Below are 16531 nucleotides of genomic sequence, written 5' to 3'. Positions count from 1 at the left end.
AATGAGTATTATGACATAGTACCTGTCACCAGGTAAAACCAAAAATGGGAGCCTGAGGACCCCCAAGAATTCCTTCACTAGTTGGTTGTGACTTGAAAAATCAAGGGGAGATTATTCAAACACTGCATCTGAACACTTGTTTTTGTCTTACAGAATATGCTGGCAGACAATGGCACACAGTTCAACCTGATGAGTGTTGAAAGATTAAAAAACACCCTGCAATTGATATAGAAGATATGAAATTCCTCACTCATCCAATACCCTTTAGTAAGACTTCCAACTCATAAAGGGATCATTCTACCCTAGTCTGTTTCCATTACCCTAGTGGGTTAAGAAAATGCTGACACAGAAGAAAGCAATGGGGAGAACAGCTGCTCTAACGGCTGATGCAATCTACAGAGGGCACAGGGACTTCTGCTGAGGGCTGTACACAAGGCATTTATAAAATATGTAGACATGCAGCTTCCTTTGGAGGTGGAATAAATCACCTGGGCTCCAAAAATGAAAGCAAAAGGACCTGGCAACAGTTAAGAAACCTCCAAAGTTCTAAGGGAAGTTTAAACCAATCATGCCCATAGCTAGATGAACAACAAAAAATTTTTTTTTATCTTCACCTGAGGATATTTTTTTTCATTGCTTTTCAGAGAGAGTGGAAGGGGGGGAGAAAGGGACATTGATGTGAGAGAGACACATCGATTGGTTGCCTCCTGCATGCAGCCCTGGGGCCAGGGATTGAGCCTGCAATCGAGGTACACACCCTTGGACGGAATTGAACCTATGACCCTTCAGTCTGGGGGCCGACTCTCTAACCACTGAGCCAAACCAGCTAGGGCGGTGAACACATTTTAAGCAATTCTAAGAAAATCCCTCATTACCTTTTATTTTGCCTTACTAGAACATATTAAAAGGAACCGAGAGTCCAGAAGAAAGTAGGTTATGGAAAACATTCCCCTTGGCTCTTAAAATAACTGGGTTTGGGTTATTTACTTAGAAATTCTACTATAATCAAGTTTTCCATAAGAAGAGAAGTTTAAACCACCGAAAATCTAAGATATCTTCTTCACTGGTACCCTGTAGAAAGGAAAAAACCTTGTGTTTGAAAAGTTATTAGTCTACAATGAAAGACATTACCTTCTAAAGACAAGAGAAAAGGCTGGCTAGTTCAAGTCAGAAACCCAGGGTGGAGGTTTCCCAGGCCCTTTTATTAGGGGAAGGTCCCCTTTATAGCACAAGACTTCACATATGTATCAGACAATCAGATCAGTTCCTAAAAATTAAGAAAAAGGAAAACAAAACAGATGCTTATATATGTATATTAGGCATAAATTAAAAGAATTTATAAAATGGTCACCTTTCTTACAGAATAAATGCAGAGTGTATTATGAATGCACCTCCAGGTTTAAGTTAAGTTGCTTTGTTTTGTTTTCCAATTATAAATAATTTGTTCCTAAGTTTTAGATCCACCTATGCCACAGGAGTCATTACTGGCTTTTTTCCCCTTCTCACTCCTGTGTGCAGCATTTGGTTGTACAGGGGTTACGAATTTCCCTGGCCCATCGGAGTACTGGCCATCTTTTCGGGGTGGCATCCGCTCATTAATTCGGTCTAGACCTCTGGCTTCTTCAAAACTCCGGATCCTGTGCTGAAGTGAAAACCCTCTGATAGCTACAGAAAAACAGGAAAGGGAGGCACTCAATTAGACAGCAAAGCAACAAGCTTAAAGTTTCTTAGCACACAGCAGCCTCCTAGAGAAAAACACAGAAGGGTGGCTAGGGAGCACATGTCTGGTGAGGATAACAGTCAATATTTTATTTGAATTAGCCTTGTCTTGAAGCTACTAATTCCTTAAGGCCCCCAGGGCAGCTGAAACTGCGAAAGTAATTTTCATAGGAGTTCAATACAATTAATCATAGCAGAAATATACCTGACAAAGAGGAAACAAGTTCTTACTTAGTCCCAGTACATTTGGGAAAGAGTTTCTTATGGGCCAGAAACGTGCTCAATGCAAGAGAAAAAAAGGAAACACTACAGAATAATAGAACAAGTTAAACAGAGTAGTTACTTTGGCACAAACATCACATTGACCACAAAAAACAAAAAACAAAAAAAGCAACAAAAGAACTAGCCTTTTTGTTTAGAAGGACAGCTTTTTATCTTGCACAACCAGGAGCTGAACATAAGTTAAAAGCCATCTACACAATAGCTTCTAGATATTTTCTTAGATTGAACTTGTGTATTGTCAAGGAAACTTATACCCATTTTGAACCACCTTACCTAACAAAACAAATTTGTAACACAGTATCAATTCCAACGGTTTTCATCCACAGATTCACAGATAATTTGTTACTTTAAATTTGCTTTCATAGAAACAAAGACAATTTAGCTTAACTGCCTTAGGGCAATCTCAGAAACAAACCAAACTAAATTCCTGTCTACTTTTGCCTCTGCTCCTAATATCCTTTAGAACCATTAGATAAAGAGGCTGACCTGTTTGAATAATCACAAGGACGTCTCTCATATAGGGAAGAGCTATAGGATTAAACCACTTGATTCCTTTTGACCAGCTGCTTAAGCCTCAGCCATTGTATTAAAACAGTCCAGAAAGGACTTTAGCTGTGGAGAGGGTCCTTTAAATTAATACAACTACAGGATACTTTGTGAGCATGCTTAGAAATATCTATTCCTTTTCTCACTGTTACAGTTCTGGTGATGCAATAATAAAAGTTTTCAAATGTTGACAAAGCTTTAAAACCAGTAGACAGACACATGATCACATCTATCACAGGAATATGGCCATACCTTCCCGGGCCTCTACCGCTTCTACTGTGGCTGTAAGAGGCAGGAGCAGTGGCATGCAAAAATGAAGACAAAGAGTGAGTAAACCAACAGCAATGCTGCCAGCAGATATCCTAGGGTCCCACCTTTTAGCTTATTCCCATCCATAATGAAAGTCAACTAGTTAGAGAAGCGAGAGAATTACTGCGCAAAACTAAACTGGGGAGAGGGGAAATGTGAGGTGGGGAGTTTCAACATTTCAGGTAACATGGGAACCTTCTAGCTAATGGCATCTATACAGAAGCCAACTGGGTCAGTCAAGCTGACCATAGAAACCAAGTTATGTCATTTTCCTGATTTTATTTATTTATTTACTTTTTAATCCTTACTCGGGGATATTTTTTCCATTGCTTTTCAGAAAGAGTGGGAAGGAGGGAGGGAGGGGGAGAGAGAGAGAGAGAGAGAGAAACATTTATGTGAGAGAGACACATTGATTGGTTGCCTCCCCCACATGCCCTGATTGGAGCTGGGGATCAAGCCTGCAACGGAGGTATGTGTAGAATCGAACCCGGGACCATTCAGTCTGCAGGCCAACACTCTAACCACTGAGCAAAACTGGCTAGGGTTATTTCCCTGATTTTAAATAGACAGATGTTAATTTATGTCTTGACATTCACATATCAAAAAAACTCAATTTAATATTACAACCATTCTTGGGTTTGTAATAGCTCAGATGGTATTAGATGAGCTGCTGCTGGGTCCTATTCAAAAAACTTATTTAAAACTATTTCTTATTGCTCTCAAGCAACTCATGTGGAGTTCAACTGTCATTTTAAATTACTTAACAACAACAAAAAGGTCTTTGAATAACATACTGACATTTGGAAGAAGAAAAAAATGGGTTATAAGTGAAGGGTTATTTCTTGTCCAGGGGATGAAGTACTAAGCTAGCAAAGGCTACAAACTCATGTACCATTAGGGATTAGATACAGCAGAGGCTGGTATTTCCACCAACATGGCTTCCATTCCCTGTGTGAGTGCGCATGCCAATTACTAAGAAGGCCCTCTTCTCCTTTAGTGATAGAAAAGGAAGCTATTAGTACCAATGGGGAAACTTCCTTGCATCCTCTGTTAAGACAGTAAAAGCCCTAATATATGAAAAGGTTATAGGTTGTAGTAGCAAAAAAGATCCTATTAGGAGAACCCTGTCAGTCCCTCAAATACCAACTTTTAAAAAGGCGGCAGGGAAGAGTAACAAACAGTAGTAGCATTTTGCCCTTCCTCGGGCTTTCTGTATCAACATGAGAGGATGGAAAGAGAATGGAAAGTTAACTTCCTAATGCAATGTGAAAATGGAAACTTGGAATCAATTTACCAAGTGCTTACATTTGTCAACCATATGTAGGCATGTGTTAGAGCAATGTCACACCCTCTCTAATCTCCTCAAATAGAACAAATCAACTTTCACAAGAAAACGATAGTGCCTTCAAACAGTGTATCACTGATGCAACTGTGAGGAAGTGGGAGAACAAAGCATTGCCTAAAATTGATACCGAGTGTTGGCCTAATTAGAGTTTAAAAGCTATGTGGCAAAATGTGTACTAGTATTACATTGTTTGGGGCCCTGCTAGAATTGCCTTTTGCATTGGGTAAGATGATAACGGCCTGTACTGAAGGATGTTTTAAGAAATAGTCATCTAAAACTGAGAAACTGACCTTTTTTATTTACTGAAATACAATTCATATGCCATAAAATTGACTTGTTTGAAGTATACAGTTCAATGATTTAATGTATTTAGAGCTGTGCAATCATCACCATAACCTATGGTTAGAACATTCTCATCACTCTGAAAATAAACCCACTTCCTTCTCTCACGCCTACCTCTTAACTCTAGATCCGCCTGTCCTGGACATTTCATATAAACGGAATCATACAATATGTGATTTTAGTTACTGGCTTCTTTCCCTCAGCACAGCAATTTTCAACCTGTTTCATCTCATGGCACACATAAACTAGTTACTAAAATTCTGCGGCACACCAAAAATATATTTTTTGCTGATCTGACCAAAAAACCCCAAAAAGGTGTACTTTTGATTCATTCACACTGGACAGCTATTATTGTGGTGGCTGTTGTCATTTTTTTTGACAATCTAAGGGAAAAGAGGTCAGTGCCCTGGACTAGTCAGGTATTGCATGTTTTAAAAATTCTTGCAGCACATCGGTTGAAAATTACTAACTTAGCATAATGTTTTAAAGGTTTATTCATGTTGCAGCATGTATCAGTACTTCATTCCTTTTTATGACTGAATGGTATTCCACTGTATGGATATACCACATTTTGTTTACCCATTCATTAGTTGATAAACTTTTGGGTTGTTTCCACTTACTGGCTATCATGATGAATGCTGCTATGAACATCTGTGTAAAATTTTTTGTCTGGATGTTTTCATTTCTCTGGGATATACAACTAGGAGTGGAACCGCTGGGTCACATGGTTAATTACATGTGTAATCATCCAAGGACCTGTCCGATTGGCTTCGAAAGGGCTGCACCATTTTACATCCCCACCAGCAGTGTACGAGGGTCCCAATTTCTACACATTCTCACCAACACTTGTTATTACCTGTCTTCTGGTCACAGCTATCCTAGTTAGGTGTAAAGTGGTATCTCATTGTGATTTTGATTTCTATTTCTTTAACGTCTAATGACACTGAACATCTTTTCATGTGCTTATTGACCATATATGTATGCCTTCTTTGGAAAAATGTCTATTCAAATTTCTTACCCATTTTTGGAGTTATTTGTCCTTTTATTATTGTCATAAGACTTCTTTATATTTTCTAGGTACTAATCCCTTATCAGATGTATAATTTGTAAATCTTTTCAACCACTCTGTGTTGCCTTTCCACTTTCTTCATGGTTCCATTTGTAGCACAGAAGTTTTTAATTCTGATGTAGTCCACTTTATATCTGATCTGTTTTTTTATCTTATGGTCCTTGTGAATCTTGTTCATTTCTTGGCTTTCCTCTTTATTTTGGCTACTAAAAACTTAGAATCACATCTGTGACTGCCTGTTGGCTTTTTTGTATGTTTTGCTTTGTGCTCCAGTTTCCAAGTATATTTACTTTATTTCACTGTGCTGTACATATACTGTAATTTACTCCAGTCCCTCTAGGAACAAGATGGAGCATAAATGAGTATATGCTATAAGGTCATATGGGCTATTGTTGATTGAAAGCTCTCCAAGTAAAGTTATATGAACAAATAAAGGGTCTTATTCAGGTAATGCTCCAGAGTTTGTCAATGAACCTGTGGAATTGAGACTCTGATGGGAAAATGACAAAATAAGCTCAGTTCCTGTCAATCAAAAAGAAGCAGCTCTAAAAAGTTGGCTCCAACTTTAGTATTGTTCTTCTTATGCATTCCTGAACATTCCTATCAATGAACAATCCTATATTGACTGAAACACTCATACTCATATTAGAAACTAAAAAAAATATATATATATATTAGGGACTAAAAACAAAAGGTAGGCCAAGGATTATGAAACAAATAAATCTCCAAATAATATCTATAAAATTATTTTTGTTACTCATCCCAGATTTCCAGATTTGCTGTCAAGGTTTAGAAAAAATTGGTTCAGATTAAAACAACTACTTTGTAGATCAGCAAATTTTCAAAACTTTTCAAGTAAAGATGCTATAGGACTTTCCTCTTTTTCTTTACCCATGTTACTTCCTACTAACTTTCCATTTCCTTGTCAGAGCTGCTCTCAGAATAGCTCACATGACTAATTACCAAAGTAATGATGACAAAGTATTTTGCTTACCAAAAAACCTGCACGTTTTGAGAGAGAAAAAATTCAATCTGAAAATTTCTATGAAACTACGTAAGAAAATTAATTATATACTTTCAAGGAGAAAATGTTCATTCTTCCTTCTAAATAGCTAAACTAATAATTCCAATATTCAATTTGAAAGAGGAGGAATTCAATCCTATTAAATGGGGGAAAAGGAGGCTTGTTCCTATTAATCAACAGCAGAATTTTTACTTCCTCTAAATGGTAGGATGGCAAGGAAAAGAGAAAAAACTTAAGTAGAAATAATTCAATACAGTGTGTGTGTGTGGGGTGGGGGGCAATGAAACTCTGGTTTAAGTTGTTGATGCTTCAACTCCAGTTTTCATGCCCAGAATGAGTCATCTAATGGCATGATCTCAAGTCTCTTCCTCTTGCTTGACCAGATATATGTTAATCTGACAAACATCAATCTTTTCATTCTAGTATTCCATAAAGCCCTCTCCCTTAGAAGTCAATGCCCATATAATTTTTAGAAGGGACACTCCAGTTGGAGCGGTGACTGGCACTGGAGTAGGATATGGTTTGCAGACAAATTCCCTCTCTAAGAAACTAACAAAAAAAATCAAGGTATAAAACATACACAAGTGAGGAATATCATGCACCCAATTCTGAAGTGTACAGCTCATACATATACATTTTATACCTGTGTAACTACCACCCAGATAATGATACAGAACATTCCTAATACTCTGGAAGTCCCCTGTGTCCCTTCTGGGCCAATATTCTCCCACCAAAGGAAGTGCCATTTGGACTTCTATTACCACTGATCAGTGTGCCTGATCCTGAACATTATATAAATCATACAGTCGGTGTCCTTTTTGGGTCTAGCTTTTTAAGTTCACCATGTCTGTGAGATTTAACCATGTTTTGACGTGTATTTATAATGCTGTTTTTTATTGCTGAGTAGTAGTCCATTGTATACATATAACACATTTATCTATCCTACTATTTATTGATGGACACTTATTGATGTTTCCCATTTGGGGCTATTATGAGTAAAGCTAAGGTGAGCATTGTAATGCACATCGTTTGGTGGACATACACATTAATTTCTCTTTCATATACACCAGGTGTGGGATTGCTGGGTTAAGGGGTAGACATGTTTGCTTTACTGCCCAGTAAAGTTTTCCAAAGTAGCTGAACCAATTTATAAGCCCTCCAACAATGTATCTAGTTCTAGTTTTCCACAAACTCACCAACACTTGGTATTGTCAGACATTTTCATTTTGATACCCTCTTTTGTGATGTGTGTTAAAATCTTTTGACCATTTTAAAAACATGAGTTGTTTGCATTTTTCTTATTGAGTTGTAGTTCTTTATATATTATATTCTTTTTTTAACAGATTTATTTTTATTGATTTCAGAGACAGGGGGAGAGAGAGATAGAAACATCAATGATAAGAGAGTCACTGATCGGCTTCCTCCTGCACGCTCCCCCTGGGGATTGAGCCTGCAAACCGGGCATGTGCCCTGACCGGGAATTGAACCTTGATCTCCTGGATCCATAGGTGGATGCTCAACCACTGAGCCATGCCGGCCAGGCTATATATTATATTCTGAATACAGTCCTTGACTGAATATAGTCCTGACTGAATACATACAGTCAGATGTATGTATTGCAAAAATCTTCTAATTTATGGCTTACTTTTTCCCTTTCTTAATCATGTATTTTTATGAATAGAAATTCTTAATTTTAATAAAATTTAATTACTTTTTTCTTTCAAGGTTAGTACTTTCGGTGTTCTATTTAAGGGCTCTTTATCTGCCTCAATGCATGCCCTCCATGCTTTCTTTTACATTTAAGTTATAATTCATTTTGAATTAATTTTTGTGTATGGAGGGGGGGTGGGTCAAGATTAATTCCCCCTCTAACATTTATTGAAAGAAGCCCCAATTTTTAAAAAATTATTTTATTTTTTAAGTATAGTTGATATACATTATATTAGTTTCAGGTGTATAACATAGTGATTCTACCTTTATATACCTTACAAAGCGATCACCACAATAAATCTAGCAACCATCTGTCACCATACATAGTTATTACAACATTACTGATTACATTCCCTGTGTTATACATTACATCCCTGTGACTTACTTATTTTATAATTAGAAGTGTGTACCTTTTCCCCCCTTCATCTTTTTGCCCATCCCCCTCCCGTTTGTTCTCTGTATCTGATTCGGTTTTAGTTTGTTCATTTTTAAAAATATTCCACATATAAGTGAAATTATATGGGGTTTGTCTTTCTCTGTCTGACTTATTTCACTTAGCATAATACCCTCCAGGTTCACTCATGTTGTCAAAAATGGCAAGATTTTATTATTTTTATTGAGGAAGCCCCAATTTTTCATTCTACATTGACTGCAAGGTAACAGCACACCTTCCTTGAAAAGAGCATTCCTCATACTCACCTGTCTCAATAGTCTGCTTTCCTCCTGAGAGGACACCCAGAGGGAGTGTACCTGTAGGAGTCAGGCCCTTGAGAGTCAGCACACTCTCACTTTCTTCCCTGCAAAGGAAGGTCAAAGCCTTGCATTAATGACAGGGTGTCCACCATTCAGCAAGTCAAAGGAAGTTAAGATGCACAGAGATGGAGGACAGGTTGTCCTTCTCCCTGCCCCAAAGAAAGGGATGTTTTCTATAAATACTCCAATTTTAAAAAACCTGCCAGGTCTTGCTTTTCAATTAATGACACTTAATAACCAGCTGCTATTCTAATGCTTGCTATATATTATCTCATTTAATCCTCTTAATGACCACATAAAGCAGGTTTGTTTTTAATAGCTCTTTTATAGACAAGAACAATGAGGCATAAAATCCCACAGCTAAGAAGAGGCAGAGGCAGGATGTATTCACAGGTCATCTGGCTCCAGAATCCACACTAAACCACTACATTTGAGCTCATACCAAATGAATGTTTACCAGAACATTCCCAGTCATTCCAACATACAGGTCTGATTTTAATCTAAAATAGTTCTAATAACAAATTCTAATAACAAATTCAAATAACAAGTTCTAATAACAAATTCCAATTCTAAAAAAACTGTTCAGCAACCAGCTTCTAATTTACTCTCAAAAGGCTTTTATTCCCACACTGTAACGACAGGCTTATCCTTACCGAAGAATTGAAAAGACCCGTGCCATCTTCCCAATGGCTCTGATTTTATTCTTGATGATCTCCTTTCGAACCGTAGTGCCTCCTTTGAGAATACAAAGAACAAGTGACTTAAAGGAATGTGTTAACAGATTAATTTTTAAAAATGCAGGATGAAGTATCTTTCTAAGTTAAAGAAACTGTCATTTAAAAGAAAGAAATCAAGGCCCAAGTTTGTTTAAACAAAAATCTCAGGAAGTTCTGAGGAGCAAGAGAAAAAACCCAGAAGAGAAAGAGATGAAGTAAAAAGTGGAGGGGCCACCTGGGCACAGCCATGAGAGGTGGGAACTTACTGCAGTTCGGAAATGTAGAACACAGAGAAGAGTGTAACACACACATATAAACAAAGACAGCAAAGATATCTTTTAAGAATGCTGTGGGTCACCTGAGGATGCAGGGCGTGGCCTGCGAATGGCAAGTGATGACTTGAGCAGTTGTCTTCTGCATGTAAACAAATGCACAGCTAGCTCTCTAGAACTTAGTGAGGGCTTTCACCCCATAATCCTCACTTACAAACTGGTATTTCCCACCATAGACAACTGCATAGTACAAATGATGATGAGTTAAGGTTTTTTATAAAGCAATATCACAAAAGTTAATGCAAGATTTTGTGGCCTTTTCTCATCTAAGATTCAGTAAACAGCTCACACATGAGAAGCCAAGGTCCAGCATGCACCACCATGTGACCACATTTAAAAGTCAGAAAAAGAAACATGGCCTCTCCTTCCAGACTGCCCCTCCACCCCTACCCCAGCTCTCGATCTCCTGCAGGATCATACAGCAGGTGCAGAGAGAACACACACATCAAAACAAAGGGAAGACGGAGAGCCTGTCGGAAATTATTCAACTACAACCAAAAGGTCTAACCAACAGACTGTAAGGCACACAGCGAGCATTCGCTCTCAGCACATTTTAGTCAGATACCTTGCTGATAGCTTGAAATGCAGTGATCTTCAGGGAGAGGAGACACCAAGAAACAAGGAGATGAAGATAGAAATACAAGAAGAGCAATTTAAGTTTACATGGAAGAGAGAGAAAAATCAAAGTGAAATGCAATGGGAGAAGCAGGCTGTTATCTTCACCAGCTCAGGAGAAAAATCCTTGTTATCATGACAGAATGTTCAATTACAGATTTCTTGTCATTTTTCCACTTCTTGAAAGTTTACGGTTTTACATTAATTCACATCTATTATTACCCAATATGTTTTATCCCCAGAGATTATAAAAAGTAAAATTAGATTTAAAAAAAGATATTATTTGTGGAAAAAAAGATGCTGAAAACAAGGAACAAAAATGAAGCACAGAAAAAACAGCTTACAAATCTCTTAGTAAGAGCATTATGTTTTTATTTCATGGATTCAATATCTTCCCATATTTTTCTAGAGATATTATAGTTCTTCCTTTTTTAAATTTTCTATTTTCTTCAGAATCTCAAGTTCATTCAAGTTGCTTTTTGCTGTTCCTGTTGTTGTCTCTCTTCTGAGACTTTCCTGAGATGTCTGGCAATCCTTAATGTTTGAGGATGAGGGACTAAAAAAGCTTTCAGAGTTGGTGGATGGGTTGTTGACTTGGAGCTTTACGTAGAGTGATCAGAGTGGGCCTATTTTAGGGAATTCTTTCTCTCAGTATTGAGTACGCATGCATATGGTCACTTAATTCACCTGTTTGGGCAAGGTACTGATGCCCTCAATTGTATCCCTTGTCCAGAAACTGGTTTACATTTTAGAGATTAGCCTCCAGACTTGGAGAAGAGGCAGTTGCTCACTGCCTTTCCAAAAGCTTTCACCCATTCTCCTTATGTAAGCTCAGTCCCTCCTTCCCGCAACCCACAGTTCCCAATTCTCTCAATTGGTGCTACCAATTCCTTTGCTTTTGGAGGATTCTGTGCTGGAACTCAGCATTCCCCACTAGAAAGCTGAACTTTAGCTTTTTTGAATCAGCTAAGTCAGTTAATAATAATCATTCATTTGCTTTTCAGCTTCCAAAAAGTCCTATAGAAATCTCTGGGTTTGTAGGTTTATAACTTTTTTAACCTTTTTTGTTTTTGTTTTTAATCCTCACCTGAGGATATGCTTAAGGGGGGGTGTGTGCGAGAGAGAGAGACAGAGAGGGAGAGATAGAGAAACATCGATTGGTTGCCTTCTGTATGTGCCCCAACTAGGAATCGAACTGGCAGCTTTTTGGTGCACAGGACGTATGATGCTCAACCAACTAAGCCACTCTGACTGGGCACTTTTTTTTTTTAACCTTTTTTATTGTGAAGTATGATAAACATACAGAAAAGTACACAAACATGTAACCCAATGATTTATTAAAAAGCAAATGGACATATAATCAGCATTCAAGTCAATAAATAGAACCCCAGATGCCCCCCTTGGGCCCTTCCTAATAATTATAGTCCCTCTCTCCCTCTAAAAAAATCATTCTCTTGAATTTTATCGAAATCACCTTCTTGCTGTTCTTTGTAGGTTTTACCATGTGAGCATACATCCACAAGCACTTGTTTTCATGTAATTGGAACAATCAAATATGTATTTCTGTGTCTAGCTTCTTTTGCTCAACATTGTAAGATTCATCTGTGCTTCCCCTGTTGCTGTACTTCATTGTCATTAGTGTAAATAATTCCACTGTATGAATATGCTACAACTTATTTCTCCTTTTTACTGTCAGTGGTCATTTGGACTGATTCTAATTTTTGGTTATTTTTAATTAGGCTGCTGTGAATACTCCTGTGCATTTGTCTTTACTGCACGTATTTCTGTTAAGTATATTTCTAGAATTAAAATGTTAAGTTATAGGGTACATGTATGTTCAACTTTGGGTAACAGTTTGGCATTATCTACTAAAGTGGATGTACCAATTTTAAACTTAGTGTACAACATCCTGGCCAAAGTTGGTGTTACTCATTTTAAATTTTGGAGACAATCTGGTGGGTGTCTAAAATCATCCTTTGTTTTAATTTGCATTTTCATGATTACCAATGTGGCTGAATACCATTTTAATATTTTTACCCCATTTGAACATACTTTTTTGTGACGTGCTTGTTCAAATCTAATCTTATTGATCTCTATGTAGTTCATTATATATCCTGGCAAGTCCTTTGTTGGTTGTGCTGCAAATATTCTCTCTCACTTTTTATAGTTTTTGATAAACACAAGTCCTCACTTTTACCTTAGTCCAGGTTATTTACAGTTTCCTGTATGGTTAGTGCTTTTTGCATCCTGTTGAAGAAATTTTTCTCTACCCCAAGGTCATGAAAATATTCTATATTATAAATACTAAAAGATTTATTATTTTGCCTTTCATATGAATCCATCTGGAATTTATTTTTGTGGCTGGAATATGATAGGGGTCAGGTGAAAATTTTTTTTATAGTATGTTTTTATTGATTTCAGAGAGAAGGAGAGGGAGAGATAGAAACATCAATGATGAGAGAGAATCCTGGATTGGCTGCCTCCTGCATGTCTCCTACTGGGGATCAAGCCCGCAACCCAGGCATGTACCCTGACTGGGAATCAAACTGTAACTTCCTGGTTCATAGGTCAAAGCTCAACCACTGAGCCATGCTGGCCGGGCAAGGGACAAGTTTAATTTTTACTCAAATAAATATCCCCAAACAATCTATGAAAAATACTATCATTTCCCTACTACTCTGCAGTGCCACCTCTGATGTTCGATTCCCAGTCAGGGCACATACTTAGGTTGTGGGTTTGATCTTCAGTTGGATCACCTACTGGAGGCAACCGATAAATGCGTCTCTCTCACATTGATGTTTCTTTCTTTCTAAAATCAATTAAATACATATGTAAATAAATAAAATCAAACCTCCCAAAACACACTAGGAAAAAAATTCTTGGCTACACATGCAACAAAATGTTACTATATTAAGTCCCTCACTGGCCAAGAAGAAGAAAAACAAACAAACATGCACATAACCCAGTAGAAAAATAGGGAAAAGGTATGAAATGACAATTCACAAAAAAGATATAAACATGGTCAATAAACACAAGAAAAAATTTTCATTAGTCACCATAAAAATACAAATTAAAATTTAAAAAACACCAGACTATAAAAAGTATAATAAACAGTACTGAGGAAAGTACTGTGAACTATGCATCACACATGAAATGTAAACTGGTACAGCCTCTCCTGAGGTTTTCTGTATCTGATTTAAAATTTTAAGTACTAATTGACACAGATATTCAATTTCTAGAAATTTATCTATGGAAATAATCAAGAAAATACTATTGTTCATATCCTAACATTGCTTTCTTTCCTTTCATACAACAAATCAACATCTGACATATTGTTTGCTTCCCTCAACTAGAATATAAGCTTATTGAAAGCAGTACTTATCTAAACAGTACTTGACACATATCAAGCATGTAACAAATGTTGGTTTTTGACAGAATGTGCAGAATTATCTGTAAGAGTTCAAAATTATGGGCTTAAAAAACAAAGTTGAAAAAAAATCCAATATCTAACAGCAGGGGATTGGTTAAAACAAAGGATAATTGAGATGGACAGCTAAGTAACCATTAAAAATTAGTCTACAGAAAAAAGTACATGTCATGATACTATCACATGACCTCATTTTTGTTAAAAAGAAAAAAGAATGGACAAAAATATATGTAAACATAAAAACTAACAGTATATATACACCAAGATGTTATCAGTGAATATGAGATGACAGGATTACTGGTGACTTTTTAAAAAAATTCTTATTTATGGCTTCCTTTTGTTTTTTCTTTGCATTGAAAACAATTCTTTTTTAATAACACAAAAAAAATTATTCAAAACAAATTCAAACCAAAACCAAAACTTCTTCATTTCTAGTTCAAATGAGGAAAAGGCAAGTTTACCTTCAATTTCATCATCGGAAATCAACTCATCATCAGAGCATATGTTGAGAATGTTAACCAGCATCTCTGTGACTACAAGATAAACAAAATAGCTCCAATTTTAGGAACAATAAATTCATTAAAAAAGGCCTCAAATTTAAATAATAAGGTACTTTCTTTAAAATGATATGGATATCTAAATAAACATACTTGCTAAATAAACACAGATTAAAAGACCAGTCATTAGGCTATTAAGAGTAGCTACAGAGTAGCATTATACACAGACCTCCGGTTTATCTAAAATTTGGGGAGATTACTTGCTCCAGTAAAAGTCTGGAGTCTTTGAAAATGCTATTGCACAATTACATGATTTCATTAGGCTACTATCCAGAGCCTTTTTCTACAATGATATGCACATGAGAAGACTTCCTCCTATTTTGCAAAGAACTTAAGCCGCCAGGCCTATATTAAACAGGCTTATTTTATATTTGCATGGCGTATTTGTATAGGTGCACAAATAAAATTCTAAGGGCAATATTTCCTATTTAAATCTCTTATCACTGAAGAAATCACTGAAGGAATGGTATAATGACATGTTATTTTAACATCTTGATCACAGTAGGATAGTACTTTTAAGTTGATATTTTGGAAGAAGAAAAGCATAAATCAGCTAGAACTATAATTTAAAAACCAATTAAGTGTCATTTATAGAAAAACAAAGAAAATTAGAAAATATTTCTGATCACCTTAAAAAGACATTTCTGAACCATTAGGGGGCTCATGCAAATATAAAAGTGTGCTAAGACAACTGATGGTGCAGATGCTTTAGTTCTCTTACCTTTTTCCCCAACAAAAGGCAAAGACCACGTGAAAACATCCATAAAATTTGGAAGCCAGTAGGGGTGTGGAGAACAGTTAAACTGCCTGATATTCATGACATTGTTTTCATATTTTAACACAGCAGCTAAAAATGTAAAAAGTAAGAAAATTTGACACAGAGGAACATGGCATGGCTGCCAGTATGCTTCGTATAGTTGTGTACTTACTACACAGAATTCAGGAACTTACTTTCCATTTGTAAATTTAGGACTCAGTATTTAAAGGCAGATGGAAAATCTAAAAGCATTTTATATATAGTTCATTCTTTTAACAATTATCCCAAGGAACAAAGTTACCTGAAGAGCTCATATTTTAAAAGTATAAAAAAACCCCTGAGCTCTGAAACTTCAAAGAGTTACTGCACAGTAACTACCTATAGAAATCTCAGGTTCTACCTGAGAAAAATTTATCATAATTTCCCTTTATATGCTAAATAGTTACAATTGCAACTCTCCTTTGAGGGCAAACATTTCTCACTAAACGGACACAGCCTGTTTTGATAGTCATTAGCCAGAGCCAAAGACTTTATAAACTCTCTGGGAGTTTATAACATAGCAGTTTTCTACAGATAGTAAACTTGGAGTAATTTACAAGGTTCGAAAATAGATTACATAATCTCTATACACAAAATCGTGGATAAAAAAATGTCCATCTCTCCACAGTCAGTATATTGCTAGACTCTATAAATGTTTAATATTAACCAGTTCATAAATTTGTTGGTACCAAACTTATTTTTTATATTTGAAAAGTTTTAACATCCAATTCCTTCATCTTCATCATCAGCAATATAATGTTGTTTGTACTGTTCTCTTAATGATTCTTACTGAGACCGTAAATAGAATAGGGTGTAACATCTCTCTAGAAATGACAGATATATGTCATCTCCTGGCTCCTGTTTCTTTGCTTCTTATAGAATAGCCTACTGTTCTCAAATTTAAGTTATTAAATGTCTAAAATCTACAACACAGATTATAAAGAAAAATACATGAGAATAGTATCTCCAGCTCTTAAAAACCTAACACT

General features: G+C 36.4%; 1 protein-coding gene across 2 annotated transcripts in view; it reads right to left on the bottom strand.

The window, feature by feature from the left end:
- Positions 1 to 1161: 1161 nt before the first annotated feature.
- PPP3CC (protein phosphatase 3 catalytic subunit gamma) overlaps positions 1162 to 16531 on the bottom strand; it is a 60945-nt gene continuing 45575 nt past the window's right edge. The window contains exons 9-14 of one of the 2 annotated variants that reach the window (XM_016211737.2): positions 15468 to 15593; positions 14651 to 14722; positions 9753 to 9834; positions 9046 to 9143; positions 2800 to 2829; positions 1162 to 1665 (exon numbers count right to left, since the gene is read on the bottom strand). In XM_016211737.2, coding sequence (XP_016067223.2) covers positions 1448 to 1665; positions 2800 to 2829; positions 9046 to 9143; positions 9753 to 9834; positions 14651 to 14722; positions 15468 to 15593 — 626 coding nt within the window. In that variant the 3' untranslated portion in view covers positions 1162 to 1447. The remainder of the gene's footprint in view (positions 1666 to 2799; positions 2830 to 9045; positions 9144 to 9752; positions 9835 to 14650; positions 14723 to 15467; positions 15594 to 16531) is intronic. The other variant, XM_016211738.2, reaches the window with a different exon arrangement.

Source organism: Miniopterus natalensis, chromosome 4, assembly GCF_054644295.1.
Source record: "Miniopterus natalensis isolate mMinNat1 chromosome 4, mMinNat1.hap1, whole genome shotgun sequence".
Lineage (NCBI taxonomy): Eukaryota > Metazoa > Chordata > Mammalia > Chiroptera > Miniopteridae > Miniopterus > Miniopterus natalensis.
Note: the sequence above shows the minus strand (reverse complement) of the source record. Positions and strands in the feature narration are given on the sequence as shown.